This window comes from Crinia signifera, chromosome 3 (assembly GCF_055691185.1).
Source record: "Crinia signifera chromosome 3, ASM5569118v1, whole genome shotgun sequence".
In the NCBI taxonomy this organism is placed as follows: Eukaryota; Metazoa; Chordata; class Amphibia; order Anura; family Myobatrachidae; genus Crinia; species Crinia signifera.
The window spans coordinates 150205288-150222041 of NC_139219.1; the positions used below are offsets into that span (position 1 = coordinate 150205288).

At 41.8% G+C, this 16754-nt stretch overlaps 1 protein-coding gene across 1 annotated transcript in view; it reads left to right on the forward strand.

The window, feature by feature from the left end:
* The window catches only part of TMEM244 (transmembrane protein 244), a 44563-nt gene that overhangs the window by 2586 nt on the left and 25223 nt on the right, over positions 1-16754 (forward strand). Inside the window, exon 2 of the mRNA XM_083174683.1 lies at positions 2030-2115. Within this exon, the coding sequence (XP_083030809.1) occupies positions 2030-2115 (86 nt within the window). The remainder of the gene's footprint in view (positions 1-2029; positions 2116-16754) is intronic.

The following is a 16754-nucleotide window of genomic DNA, read 5'->3' on the forward strand; positions in this document are numbered from 1 at the left end:
ATAGCATTATCACATATGAAGTAGAATACACATCTTAGTAAATTTCCCCCAATGGGTTAGATGTAATAGGATGACATTTTTAGTCATGTTCTGAAATCACACTAAATTGCAGGTTGTCAAATTTCCAATTTTTTGTCAAATTTGCAAATGTACTGGGATTTTAGCGATGAAAATTAATGCACATGTGCGGATTTAAAGACATGGTAATATGCGGTTTCCAGGATTTTTTTTTTTAAACAGCTTGGGGTCCCACCCCCTAGCATAACCAGCCCCGGGCTCATTGAACTGGTCCTGGTTTTAGAAATTCAGGGGACAAAAATCATAAGGTTTACCCATGATTTTTTTAAAGTAGCACCAAGCTCAAGGGTCAGTCCTGGTTCCCAAAATATGGGTGACAAAATGAGTAGGGGTCCCTGTATTTTGGCAACCAGCACCAGGCCCAAACAGCCAGCAGGGTAATGCCACAGCTGGTGAAAACTTTTTTCGCTACTTCCCCCGGCTAAAGCATTTATTCCTGTGGCTGGTCAGCCCAGCCAGGGACTCAGGGGGAGTGTGGACCCCCAATAAAGGGGTCCCTTTCTAGAGTTAACCATGCCCAGGCTGAAGCCTGGGGCTATCCCTGGGGCCCCCGGGTGGTGGACACTGGGCTGATTGTTAAATGGTTAATATTAGATCAATACTATTGTGTTATGTAGTGGAATTACAAGTCCCAGTAAGCCTGCACATACAGGGACTTGGAGAACCACAAATACCGTAGTTCAAGAAAACACATACATACCAGAACAGTATCACTTTATTTCATACTACATTTATTCAAGCATGCTCACCTATGGATTCCCTCAAGGGCCCATCCTCTTCTCCAAGTAGTATCCAATAGGGGTACCTGTTGAGGGAAATCATATTTACCCGCCGCCTCCTGCGTATATCAGTCCGCTTCTCCAGCTGCGCATACTCCCAGGACAGGAGCAAGATTGTTTTTTTACATTCTCGGCTCTTCCCACAAACTGGGGATTAGTCCCACCCACCAGCCAACCAGGAGCGGAGATTTCCCAAAGGCCGTGTTATGAATTGCAAAGGGAAATGTAGTATGCTGGAGCCATATGAATAAATGGTTTCCATAATAAAAATGAACCTATAGCAAGTGGGTTATGGATGTTTACACTTTATTCACTTATGCTTGATACAGAGCCACTACAAATGTGATTTTGCTGACACATACATCAGTATTAAGTCACTGAAACTCATCGGTTTAGATCATTTAAATCATGGGTAGTGCTCTCAACAGTCACTTGTTTTATGTGTTGATCGGATCTGAACACTGCTTATTGCATTAGGGCATATTGGGTTTCATGCATAGTTGGATGCAAAATGGGTATAATTTATACTTTAAAATGATGCATGCAAAAATAGCATATCTCCCAGAATATGGTAAATGAAATGTATATTTTGTATGCATAAAGCATACTGGTAGGTTGTTAAGCGTACAGAGATTGCTCACACATAATAAGGGGAAGTGGGTCTGTATAGATTAGGATGGAGCGTTCCTCAATCAGCATATCATCGACATTCCAATGATTTTTTTATTTATTTTTTATTATATTTCCCCTATGATTTATATGAGAAATAAAGTTGCAAATCAAGGCGTGCAATTTTATTTCAAAAACCATTGTACATATTAGAGTCCCTTCAGAAACTACCAGCACTTGGAACAGACAGGCTGCGCTGGTGACACTATTTTATTAGTATTCAAGACGTTTTGGTTTATATTTTATTCCAATCTAATCATGAATGCATGTTGTGATATAATAATAACTGGATATAAGTGTACCTGAGATAAACCTGCCACATATGCTACTGGTGCAGGCCTGCATATCCCTGAACATATGGATGTAAATACTTGGTTTTCACATGTCCATTGCATCCAGCTCAGCATCAGTCCCCAAGTATCTGTTACTAGACATACTTTATAGATCACTGTAGATGATAGATGTTGTATTTTTCTTCATTATGAAAATATTCTTCCCAACAGATTATCATTCAGAACCTGCTCCTTTGCACCGCAATTTTCTATACAGTGTATTATTTAACCTACAGCATCTGTTTCATAATATTGGGGTAAGTACCATACATAAAGCCAGACTATAAATATAATGCAATGGCATTGTACAGTGTCACTGTCAACCAATATACAGTAAGCATAGCAATTCTAATGTAAAAAAAAAAAAAAAAAAATATTACAAATTGAAAAGATGGAGACAACACGTTTCTTCATCCTGGCTGCATATTTCTATCACAGTGCCAAATGAAATACAGTGTGATTTTTTTTTGTCTTTATGAAAATCTCCCATTGAATCTTCTGCTAAATCACCCCAAAAATTTGTAACATTTTTCCAAATCACAGCCTTTGGTTCAGTGATGGCATTTTGTAAATGTATTTGTTTAATATTTTATTTACATTCATTAATTTTTGCATCACTTTTTTGTATATACAGATGGAGCACCTCTTGCTCAGTGCCGGGGCTTGCCAGACCGTCCCCTCTAGGGGGGGAGCGGGGAAGTGGGGGACGGCGATGGGGGACGGCGACGAGGTGTTGGGAACTCCGGTTTAAGGGGATGCACGTGCAACTCATGCATGCGCATCTCCTTCCGGCGGCTGGCGGCTGGCAAATACAACACCAGCCCTTGCCTAAATGAGAGGGGCTCCATCTGTAGCTCTGGCTTCTTAACACTAACATTTATTAACACTTTAGTTTTCTCACTGGAGTGCTGCTCTGAGCTTTCTGGCTTATTCTGATTTTTGAGGTGCCACACCCTGCATTTAGACACAGCAGTAGGGACCCCAATACTCATAGAAGCAATGACGGATGGCTTGGGGGCTTACCCGTGTATTTGCAAATAAATGTAACCAAGATATTTGAATTCTACTATCTTGTGGTTTTCAAATCTGGTTACTGATATCATTCAGTGTGCTGGCGGAAACAATGTGTTTTTTTCTTACCTTGCTTACAAAATCCGAATCAAGCCTACTAATGTAGGGAACACACAAGAATGACCGTGTTCGTGTGACGATCGTGAAATGATTTCTTGAAATCGTACGATGGTCACACAGTTGGATTGGAGTACATGATCTGCACACAATCTTTAGTGCAGCAGGAAAAATCTCCACAGCAAACAAATGACCAGCAGGGATGCACATCATATCGGAATCGCACTGAAAACATGTACATTTCTACTCTTTTTACATACAATCGGTCGTTAGATGCCTCAAAATTGGGGGAATTGAGCCCAAATATTTCTGGTGTGTACTCAGCATTAACAATAGTTATGTATTTTATATTATCTGGCATGTATTTTAAATTCACATTTGTATAATTTAAAGTACAACAACAATGTTATGTTGTTGTCAGACTACTCTGTAGTATAACTGGAAACTCTAGGCAAAATATTCAAAATTTCCCAGGCTAGTCATGAATGAGGTGAATACTATAATGTGAAAAATTAATTAAAATGACCATGTAGCATGCCGTTTTTAACCAAATAATAAAAACATGTATAGTTGACAGTTTTAAATGTTTACAACTCCTTTTGGAGTTTTCTGGGAAGTGCCGTTTTTAGCAGTGGTGTTAGTGATTAGGTTCTCCGTTTCTCTGAAGTTTGCAGCGCAAGGTAATGTCCAGGCAGTTCGGTGTTACTATCTGTCCCTAACTATTACCTTATCGCTGTCTTCCTTCTCCGTCCACGGGAATCTTCAGCCGTAGCGCTCACTCGTTACCGGAAGTGCGGGGTCCCGTCTCTGTGCAGCGTCTCCGGGCAGCGTGTTCTGCGGCTTACTTCTGACAGCTAGTGTCGGCTTCCTTCCTCTTTCGCATCCAACGCGTTTCGAAGCACTAGGCTTCTTTGTCAAGGAAGCCTAGTGCTTCGAAACGCGTTGGATGCGAAAGAGGAAGGAAGCCGACACTAGCTGTCAGAAGTAAGCCGCAGAACACGCTGCCCGGAGACGCTGCACAGAGACGGGACCCCGCACTTCCGGTAACGAGTGAGCGCTACGGCTGAAGATTCCCGTGGACGGAGAAGGAAGACAGCGATAAGGTAATAGTTAGGGACAGATAGTAACACCGAACTGCCTGGACATTACCTTGCGCTGCAAACTTCAGAGAAACGGAGAACCTAATCACTAACACCACTGCTAAAAACGGCACTTCCCAGAAAACTCCAAAAGGAGTTGTAAACATTTAAAACTGTCAACTATACATGTTTTTATTATTTGGTTAAAAACGGCATGCTACATGGTCATTTTAATTAATTTTTCATTTCATCCCTAATTATACATATATTTTTTTTTTTTTCCTTAAACACCAATTTCAAGCGCTTAATTATTTCCATATTGCACTAAAAATTAACCAATTGAGCAGCTATTAAGCGCAGTATATACTCTTCTTTTTTGTCCAGAATACTATAATGTGTCAAGTTTCACCATTTTTGTCCCTATTGGGATACTTACAGTACAGATGGGGCCGGGCTCTTCTTTGCTGGAGAATCGCCAGAACGTCACCGCTGGCGATCCGCTAGCAGCCCGGCTCGCCATCTGACTGAGACGCGCGTGCGTCTCAGTTTCCGTCGGCGGGGCGACGGGAACCCTGTCCGTCTCCACTTCAGGGAGACGGACAGGGTTAGGGGGGTGCGGGGAGGCGGCGGGGACCCCGGGTGACCGCCGACAAGCCGGCAGTGACCCGGGGGAATCGATGGAAGCGCCGTCCCCTTCTCGCTGTACAGATGGCGGCTGGCGGGGGATGGCGGCTGGCATCGCCATCGCCATCCCCTGCAAGGATGAGTCCTGCCCCATCTGTACATATGTAGCCATGCTGATTGTTGTTGCACCAATGACCACGTGCGACAGACATGGTTATTGTCCCATTTCTGTCGCCACGTGCATTTGTCTAATTTGCTCCTGATGACACAGTGTACCGATTCACAGCGATGCGACATTAGCGTTCCAAACAGGGCTGCCGTCAGAAATTGTGGGCCCCGTGACTGACATAATAGGAAGGCTCCCCCTCCAACGCCAATTGTTACTTATTGTTACACAGATATTTTTGGTGGCACCCCACTAATGGGCAGCTCACGGATGGCGCGATCAATTTGATTTTTAACAAATAACCTAAATGACAGCAGGGGTAGGCATGATACCTTTTAAGGTATGCCGTATAATGCTGAAAAAGGGTGTATAGTGCCCGCAGTAGTAGTGCTACTTATACACATCATGTGCCCAGTAGCAGCATTTACGTAACTAAACATTTTGGTGCCATATGCCAGAAAAGGAATTGGTACAGTACCAACCCCCCCACTCCCCCCCCCCACACACACACACACACATACTGTACACATACAAACACAAAAAATAGGGACAAAAATGTAGGAAGTGGGGAAGGGACATTGCAACATATTTGTACCAAAATAACATTACTCCAAACACTGCGCTAGGTATACCGATAGACACACTGCACCAGGATTATGCACTCTGTAATGCTCATTACACATTGTCACACACATTACATATTAAGTCACATACCATAAAGCCCATTACATATTATGCCACCCACAGTAATGTCCATCACATGTCATGCCACACACAGTAATGCCCATTATATATTATGCCCCACACCTTAATGCCTAATACATATTATGCCATACACCAGAACACATATTACACATTATACCACACTGTAAAGCCTTTAACATAATATGCCACTCACCGTAATGCCCATTACATACTATGACACATAACTGCCGCTTACCTGCTTGTTGCCAGGGATTTCTTGCTCAATGTCAGGGGTTACATGCCCATTGCCAGGGGTTACATCTTGTTGCCTGGGGGTTACATGCTTGTTGCTAGGGGTTTCATTCTCGTTGCCACAGAGGGGGTTACATGCTTCTTGCCAGGGGGTTACATGCTCCTTGCCATGGGTTTCATGCTCCCTGCTAGTGGTTTCATGCTCATCGCCTGGGGGTGGGGTGGAGGTGGATAAATGATTTTTGACAGGGGGAGTTACATGCTCGTTGCCATGGAGTAAATACATAATCATTGCCAGGGTGGCTTAATTGATCATTGCCCAGGGGGGGTTACTTGTTTGTTGCCGGTGGTGTGCATGGGACGCCAGCGCTCCCAGAATCCACACTTCTGGGGAGTGCTGGGCGCATTCCTGTCAGATGCTAGAGGTGCAAGAGAACCTCTAGCATCTGTCCCTGCCTCTGTGTGGCTGGCTGAGTGGCAGGAGGAAGGCAGCAGGTGACCAGCGGCCCGCCGATGAGTTCTGACAAGTATCATCTGTGTGTGGCCAGCAGATGATAACAATGGAGGGAGGTGGTGGGCAATGGCTGACAAGGAAGGGAGATGGCAGTGTGCGACCGGCAATGGCTGACAAGGGAGGGAGGCGGCAGTGTGCGGTGGGCAGCAGCTGACATGGAGGGATTCGGCCGGTGACCTGTGGCTGACACGGAATGATGTGGCGGGCGACCCACGGCCCTCCACACACTAGCGGGCACTCCGCGGCTTCGGCAGGCTGTGCTTTAGGTACAGCATCTCTGTCCTCCCCTCTCTTCAGAGCAGCAGGGCCCAGGACAAATGTACCCCTAGTACCCCTCTGATGGTGGCCCTGGTGCCAAAACACACACAAGCAGTCACGGAGAAGCAACAATGAGCATGGCTATATCTGTAGGTATGTGAGTCAAATATTTAAAGTAGTAGTAAGTCCTCTTTTGAGAATTGTTTTAACAATGTTGTTAGCAAAGAGGAAATTAGATTAATGTCTTTTTTGCCAATAAAAAGTATTAATAAATGCCATGAGTCCAGTAGGTCAGAAAAGTAATTTTGTAAATGAGGATGAGCTAGGTCTAAGATCACAAATAATAAATTAGTTATGCAAGCATGACATTATGCTGATAATCATTGAGTAATTGGGCAAATGTGCTTTATTTTATTAACTTACAGTCTGAAAATTGTAGCTCATGACCTAAACTCTTTTGGACCTCCAACATCATATTTACACCGTTTCTGTCTACATTAATGTATAATATATACAGAAAGTATTTCTATAGTTCCTGGATATATATATATATATATAGCAGTGACACAATTACATGGCAAGTAGCTGAGATTTACTTAAAATTCCCAAATGTCCAGACATAGATTTCCCTCTTGTGATTTATAATTTAGTTCCAATTTTATTTTTATATGTAAGTACTGTATCTTTGCTTCTTCTATGGGTAGGGGATAAGGCACATAAACGATGCTGCAGCTACCAAGAATTCTACCAATGTATCCCTAAATGTGCATTCTCCACCCAATCAGATCCATTAAATAACAGTAGTAATGAGGAAGAGGGGGAATGAAGAGGATGAACTTATGTGTATAAGTGGCTCTACTGTGCTTATATGGCACATTAGTGTCCACTATTCACATTACAAACCCCGCCCAGCGAATGCACGCCCCCAGCCGCACCAGCAAAGTGCGGCTTCGCCCGCACAGCAGCGAATGGATGTTCTGCATAAACATCCGCTCGCTTTGCTGGGGTGTCCGCCCACATCATTCGATGGTCACCGACCATCGAATGATGTTTAGCGTGCACGCTTCTATAAGTGACTTTTGAGTTACATACATTTGCGTGCACGCTGGCGTGATATGGGCGGGCAGCTGACATCCGGTGATGTCAGCTACCCGGCCCACACACCCGCGTCACTGCCTCATTACCATGAGAAAGCCCAGCGTTCTCATGGAAACGCCCATGGAAAGCTGGGCGTTCCCATATGGTAATGGGGCAGCCCGGCGCTCCCCGCCCATCTCCGCCCCCCCCTCGCTGCCATGGGTGCGTGCACCCGGCGTCCCGAAAGGTCGCCGTGGGTGCACGCACCATGCGCCTGCACATGCGCAGAAACACGCCTGCGGATGCGCAGACGCACAACATCGGTACTGCGTGCGAATGCACGCAGTACCGATGCAATCTGAATAAGGCCCTATGTGAATAGTGGACACTAATGTGCCATGTAATGTGACTAACGGACACTATTATGCAGTGTAATATAACTAACGGACACCACTGTGGTATTTTATGTGAATAACGGACACTACTGTGCTGTGTAATGTTACTAACGGACATCACTGTGCTATGTTATGTGAATAACAGACACAACTGTGCTGTGTAATGTGAATAACAGAAACTAATGTGCCATGTAATGTGACTAACAAACACTATTATGCCATGTAATGTGACTATAGGACCCTGTTGTACTATATATTTTGACTAACGGACACTACTGTGCAGTGCAAAGTGTATAACAGAAACTACAGTGCTGTGCAATGTAACTAATGGGCAGTGGCGGGCTGGGCCGGGGGGCAGGGTGCCACATGCCCCCCAGGCCGGTATGCATTTCAGCATTCTGGGCCGCCTGGCCTGCTTGTGTCTGATGGCCGGAACTTGGGAGACAGGGGCTGCTACCTGGTCGCTCAATTTGATACCCGACAATTGCTCTGGTCCCTGCGGCTGTTACAGAGGAACAGCGGAGGGAGAGAGCCGCATGCAAGGATGCTGCTGCTGCTCCCAGGCAGAGATGAAACTGACAGCCCTGTGCAAGGGGACATGACAGCCTCCAAGAGCAGCAGCAGTGAGCTTGCAGATAGATGAGCGCTCCGTCTCCCACCCTGGCCTGCACCCCTTCACAGGAACAAACAGCGGGTCCCGAAAAGGGGGCGGAGTTACCGGAACCAGGGGGCGGGGCTAAACGGTTCAAAGGGGGCAGAGTTACATGAGAGCAGTTTGGCCAGGTCATCCATTTAGCCAAGTGGAGCCACAGTCAGTCAGGTCAGTGACTCAGTGTGTATGGCCAATATGTATATAAGCAGCCATGCTACAGGAAGCATTATGTGTGAAGGCAGGGCTGCTCCTGGGGGAATTATGCACTATGCTTTGCTACTGGAGACATTAACGGTGTAAGCAGTGCTGCTACTGGGGACATCATCGCTGCTCCTGGGCATACCTCCCAAAAAAGAAAAATCCTTGCTAACACCATATTTGATTTAGATAGAGAAGGAACACCTGCAAAAAATACCCCATTAGAGGATATAGATCTAGATCATGTTTTTAGAAAATTGGAGAAATTACTTATCAAAGAAAGCAAGGTATGGTGGGAGACAGTCACTATTGAACGATACATTGCAGACCAATTAATACCAAAGGGTCTGAGAATACATAAAACCTGTTCTTTTAAAAGTGATAACCCTGAATTTATTAAGGAGTGGGAAGGTGCACTTGATAATTGTGCTTTCTCTTTGATGAATATTATCGTCAAGGAAAGACGACAGGAACTCCTGAGATTGGAAACATCTATAAAAGAGATCAGTAGATGTATGGAACCATTTAGGGATCTACCAGAATGTAAGGAACTAGAAGAGGCTTTAGAACCCAGGATAATAAGAAAAGAAAAAGAAATCATTTCACGTAAACAAAGGAAATTTGCCAGAGATAGGAATGAAATTATTGAGAATCAAAAACGTAAAGATGAGGAAGTATCATATGTGGAGGATGAGGATGAATCAGACTCAGAGGTCCCTCTAGATGATCACCCTTGTCCTGTCCACGACACACCTCTCAATAAATTAAATATAAAAAATAAAAACCTTAGATGGAATCTGAAACAAAAAGTCTATGAGAATCGAGATGAGGACTTTAGGAGAAATAAAAATCGAGATATGTATAGGACACCGAGCTACGAAAGGAGACCTGTAATAAGGAAAAATTATAGAAATCAGTATTATTCCAACTATAACAGGTATTCAGATAGACGACCCAATAATCATTATAGACCATACCAAGGATCAAATTACCACGGGGATAAAAGGTCATATAATAGACAGGATGATGATTTTTGGGAATCTACTCACACCAGAAATAGATATGAGCCCCTCTCCAGACCGTCTTTTTTAGGACGGAACTGGAGGAAGAATCAAAGATACTAGTAACGAAAAATAAAAACAAAAATAAAAAGAGAGGGAAAAGGGGTAAAAAGAAGAAAAATACTAGAGAACCAACAGAAATTGAGAGCCCAAATAAAAATGATGAAGTAAAAACCAAAATATTCAATCTTAGTAGTCATATATTAGAACCAGAGGAAGAAAAGATATTAGAAAAGGGTTTAAAGTTCGCCCCACAGAGTAAAATGAACAAATTTGAGACTTATATAAATATACAAAAATTCGTGAGACAATTGAGCCTTAAGAGATATTTTTTTAACCAAAACAAGAATGAGACAGAAGACGAGGTAAATACGTCGGAGAGAGTTTATCAATTTAAACCAAAATCCACGTTCAACCCTACGTTCAGTCGGGGTTGCTTCCTTGAAAGTTTCAATAAACTCGTATGTGCAGATTTAGGAAAAATTGAACCAAAATATCAAGGAAAAGCTAACGTAAATAAAAAAGAGAGAGAAGCATTAAAAAAGTTAGAAGATAATACTACGATTACGATTAAGCCGGCCGACAAAGGCGGAGGAGTGGTTATTATGAATACAGAGGATTACGACAGAGAAATACTCCGCTTGTTAAATGATAAAGAAACCTATAAATTATTAAGGGGTAATCCTACTGAAAGGATAGAAAAAAATCTTATAGAATTGGTGGAGAAATACAAAAACTTGAAAACCATCAGTGATAGAGAGAGTAAGTACCTTATCAATAACCACCCAGTGATGCCAGTTATTTATATACTGCCGAAAATCCATAAGGATGTACAACATCCACCAGGCAGACCAATTATCGCCAGCACGGAGTCACTTTCTTCTAATCTTAGTCACTTTTTGGATTCATTTTTACAACCCGAAGTTTTAAAATTAAAATCGTATGTTAAAGACACTATAGATGTTATTAAAAAGTTAAAAAATATTAGCATCTCTAACCAGTGTCGGTTAGTAACAGCTGATGTTACTTCACTTTATACAATTATTAAGCACGACCTAGGCATCCAAGCCTTAGAACATACTTTTAATAATGTTTTAGATAATCCAAATCGTACTTCGTTTATTAAGGACGCTGCCATGTTTTTATTGAATAATAATTTCTTCTGTTTTAAAGGCCAATTTTATCTACAGGTACAAGGTACCGCTATGGGGTCACGCTTTGCGCCATCATATGCAAACCTTTTTATGGGATGGTGGGAAGATTACAATATATGGAATAATAACCCCTTTTTACAGTATATACCGTTGTGGATTAGGTTTATTGACGATATTTTGTTTTTATGGGAAGGCAATCAGGAGGATTTAACAACTTTCTGTGAGCACCTTAATCTTAATACTTCTAATATTAAGTTAACATTTACTATTAGTGAAAAAGAACTACACTTTTTAGATTTAACTATATCAATAGAAGAAGGAAGAATTTTTACTAGTAATTTCAATAAACCGACTGATAGTAATGCTTATATTTGTACAACCAGCCAACACCATCCACAATGGTTAAAGAATATTCCAAAAGGCCAGGTTCAACGTATACGTCGAAATTGTTCTAAAAAAGAGGTTTTCCTTGAACAAGTAAAAATCACTAAAAAGAAATTTTTAAATAAAGGCTATGATGGTGAGAGCATAGACCTCCAGATTTCAAAAATGAGTGATATTCCCCAAAATGATTTACTAGTGTATAAAAATAAAGACTTAGAGGAAAAACCAAAGGTTCCCTTTATAACCACTTTTAATTCACAGTACAAAACTATGGAAAAAATCATAACAAAGCATTGGCATATTTTAACAGCAGACCCAATTTTAAAAGATGTTATACCCAGCCGACCAAAATTTATTTATAGGAAATCTGGTAATATTAGGAATAGATTAGTTAAAAGTGCAATCCCAGATAAAAAATCTGACCGTATCAAAACAAAAGGTTTTCACAGGTGTGGTTCGTGTCTAGTATGTCGGACACACAAAAAACAAGAACCTAAGCATACAGATTTTATGTCATATTCAAATAAAAAGAATTTTAAAATTTCTGATTTTATGACCTGTAACAGCACCAATTGTGTTTATCTCATACAATGTAAATGCGACCTACAATATATAGGTCGCACTACCAGAAAATTGCGGGATAGATGGGGTGAACACCTGCGGAATATTAAAAAGGGTTTTATTAATCATAGCCTGTCCAATCATTTTAAAGAAAAACATAATTGTTCAGTTGACGGGATTAAATTAATGATGGGGATAAAGAAAACTGAAGGTAATTGGAGAGTGAAAGGTGTAGAGAGCTTCCTGGCCAAAGATGAAATGAGACTTATATACGAGGTCGAAACATTAGAACCATTAGGACTTAATAGTGATTTTGAAATTAAATGGTTTTTATGAATGAGATTTTAGCTGATTATCTTAAATCCCCTTTTCTAACACTTTTTTAACTCCCTTTTTATATTAGAAGTATGTATACTCACATACACATTCCCCCTTATTTATTATCCATTGATTGAACCTTTTTTAATATATGTAGTATTAGTAATAAGGTACTATGGAAGGGAACCTGTAGAATAGCGCAGTGGAACGCATAGAATTATAGCTGCGCTGCTGGAACGCACGCGCACTTCCTGGATCTGCAAGAAGGAGATCCAGATCATCCTTCGTTCAGTGGAACGCATAAAATGGCCGCTGACACGCATGTGCACTTCCGGGTACGGACGGCGCCGTCCCGGAGTACACGCCTAATCACCCGTGTAGTAACAGTGGAGATGCGCTGCCAGAGAGCAGCGTAGGGAGGACCTAGCAATAGGAGGCTAGGTTGCAGAGCGGGGATAAATACCGATGTACCCGCACTTCCGGGTTCCGGTTTCTAAAAGGAAAAAAAGAGCTGGAGGTTTTTGTTTTATTGATTGTTTTTAAGGATGCATTGAAATGAAGTTTGTTAATTCATGCCATATGTTATATGTATACCTTGGTGATTTGATTTGGAGTGATTACAATAATATGAGCGCACCCATGTGACCATGCATGAGGGAGGAGTTAAGAGGCATGCTGGGTATAAAAACCCAGACTGGCCACCAAAACACACACACCCTGAGGAAGGCTTGGGATTAAGCAGAAACGCGTTGGTGTTTATTTTAAAAGGACATAAAGGCCATTGTACTGGACTTTTCCATATACCAGCTGAGGTTATTTGGGACGGAATTCATTTCTTTAGTGGAACCCGGGAACCCACTGAGAAATTCTCCTTCTGACTGTCCGATAAGCGACACAAATAGCCTTGATGTTAAGGCCAGACACGGTACTATGCCATTGATTGTGTGTATTAATATGTTTTTTGAATAAATTGTCACAGTTTTACACTATGTGCAAATATTGAATTTTTTAAACCGAGGTATACGAGCAGAGGAAAAAGGAAATCATACTTATATCAGACGATATCATACGAAATATCTTGTGGCCTAAGGGAAGGCTCATCTGCGGTACGGAGAATATAGATTGACCGTAGAATTTTGTATTACATAGTTCATCTTAATATCTACACTATGAATGCTGCGATTTGTTTATTCTTCTCGTTTTGAGGTATCAAAGATCTACCGACATTGAAGTTCGCCATATCTCAAGTGGGAGCGCCCTATCAAGCCCTCTTTGTTTGCATCTAATACCTCCCAACATGACCCTCTCCAGGAAGGACACAATGCTCTGTTCATGGACTTCCCTTTTAATTTATGATTACCAGCACCTGTTTTAAACAGGTTAATTGATAAGAAAGGAGTTTCAGCACAGATGATGGCAATCATAGATTTAGAGGGAAGTCCAGAAACAGAGCATTGTGTCCCTCCTGGAGAGGGTCATGTTGGGAGGTATGCCTGGGGCATTATGCGTGTCAGCAGTGCTGCTCCCAGGGTTTGTTATGCGTGTAAGCAGCACTGCTATTGTGTGTGTTATGCATGTAAGTGGTGCTGCAATTTGGGCATTATGAGGTTAAGCTGCACTACTGCTCGCATTATGTGTGCAAGTAGCACTGTTACTGGGGGAATTATGTGTGTAAAGGTCCCATACACCGGGATCCCCACCAGAACACATAGATACAGACATTAGAGGTGCTGATGCACCTCTAGCGTCTGACGGGAGTGCAGAGCACCCAGTTCTACCCAGAATTGTGGATTCTGGAAGTACTGGCATGCAGTGTACACTCCTGGCAATAAGCATGTAACACTGCTGTAGGTTGGGAAACAAGCAAGTAACTCCGCCTGGCAATGAGCATGTATTCCTTCATGGCAACGAGCATGTAACCCCCCCTGGGCAACAAGCAAGAAACTCCCCATGGGCAACGAGCATGTATGTACCCCTTGCATTGTGCATTTATTCCCCCATGACAATGACCATGTAACTCCACTGGCAAAAAAACAAAACAAAAAAAACATTTAATCCCCTGTGGCAATGTGCATAAAACCATTGGCAATAGGCATTTAACTCCTTACAACGAGCATGTAGGTAAGCAGCAGTTATGTCACGCACTTACGCACACACACACACACACACACACACACACACACAGTATATATAAACATGCATACACATATATATATATATATATATATATATACATATACACGCACACACATATATAAGTATATAAAGGTATATATTTGTGCGTGTGTGTGGTGGTGGGCCATTTGCTTGTGTTGCCCTCCAGGCTAAATGTTGCCAGCCAGCCCCTGCTAATGGGCACTAATATGTAGTGTTTTGTTAGTAACAAACACTAGAGTCCTGTGTAATATGACGGACACTACTGTGTGGTGTAATGAGGATAACGGAAACCTCTGTGCTGTCTAATTTAACTAACAGACACTATTGTGTAGTGTTTTGTGACTGACAGACACTAGAGTAATGTGTAATGTGACATACATATTATATGTATTATATATACAATTTTATTAAGTGTGTTTGCTACATGTGTGATTAATGTAATTGTTATAAATTGATTGGTGACCACCTCAGAACAATGGCCCTTATTCAGATCTGATCGCAGTACAAATTAGTTCTCAAAATGGGAAAAACCATGTGCACTGCAGGTGGGGCAGATGTAACATGTGTAGAGAGAGTTACATTTGGGTGGGGTGTGTTGAAACTGAAATCTAAATTGCAGTGTAAAAATAATGCAGAAAGTATTTACCTGCACAGAAACAAAATAACTCACCCAAATCTAAAACTCTCTATACATGTTACATCTGCCCCACCTGCAGTGCACATAGTTTTGCCCATTTTGAGAACAAATTTGTACTGCGATCAGATCTGAATAAGGGCCAATGTAACTTTTATTATTATTATTTTTATTATTGTTTATTTAATAAATATTTTGATATCATTAATGGTGTATGCTTTTCAGTTCATGGAGCGAGCTCTTCAAATTAGCGCGGTGCTTCCATCTTTGTCTAACCTTTTGAAATCTTTCAGTCTTTTGTACTTATCGATATTAGGCACTGTCAACCTTTAATCTATTGACCTTTTGTACTGTAAACCTAATGCATGTTGACCATATACTGTAGTGTTGATCAATCCATTGTCTATCATCCGGGTACCTTAAGTGATAGATTTAGTTTACAATAATTAAAAAACTACCCAATACATTTTTGATTTAAGTGAGAGAGATTGTTCCAGACAATGTCTCCTACATGATGAATCAGATATCAGATGTTAGGCGTTGAAATGTTATTAATAAGCTTTATCTTTTGTTACTGCACACAGTTACTTTATTCTGTGGCCAGGGCCGGCTCTACCACTAGGCAGCCGCCTAGGCTGCCGGGATCTGGGGGGGGGCACCAAGTTTATAAATCAAAAAATCAAGGATGTCTATGAGGATCCTTGTTGTATTTAATGCAGGTGGTGGCTGTGGAACTTCTAAGACCTCTATACTTTCCCTTGAGTCATACTTCCTACATTGCTGCCCCATCCTCCTTGTACTCTGTTGTGGGTGGCAAAGGGGAGGGTGTAGAGGACCTCCAGGGAAAGCAGGGTCTTGGCCACCTTCCCGGGGGGAGGGGGGAGGGGGAGTGGGGATTGAAGGACAACATGGTTTTTAAAAATAAAAAATTTGGGGGGGGGGGGGGGAGATAGAGAGGAGTAGGTTAAAGTTTTGCCTAGGGTGCTGAGAAGCCTTACACCAGCCCTGCTTATGGCATTTGAAAGCTGCAGTGAACATAAATGGGCTAATGCAGTGTGGCATAAATGACTGTATAAATAGTAGCATGACAGTCTAGCTTACTCCTCCTGGCACACTTCATAGACACTTACCTGTCACTTGCATTTATGTCAAAAAGTAGTAAACTATTTATTTTACGTGTAAGAAACACATTAGACCTCTATATGGAAATATCTAAAGAATCTCTAATACAGCTCTCTGTCTTACCAATGCAAAAATAATAATTATCTTAAACACACACAAATATATTAACAACCTGTTACAGAGCTATGCAGAAAGCACCAAACAGTGACAAAGGAGTGGTTACAAACAGCCAATCAGATGAGGTTTGCTTGTTTCCAATGACCTTCATCACCATTATGGCCCACAACTATTAGCACCTGCTCTTGCCCTTCTGTAAACAATATGGATTTCCTTATCATGAATGAACATACTCTTATTGCATTAGACTTTTATCAAAACATGCCTGTCTAACCCATCACACAGCTCTGAATAGGCAGGTGTGCATACTCCACTGTTTTGGGCAGAGGCAGTGCACATTAAAATATGAAAAGTTGCCATG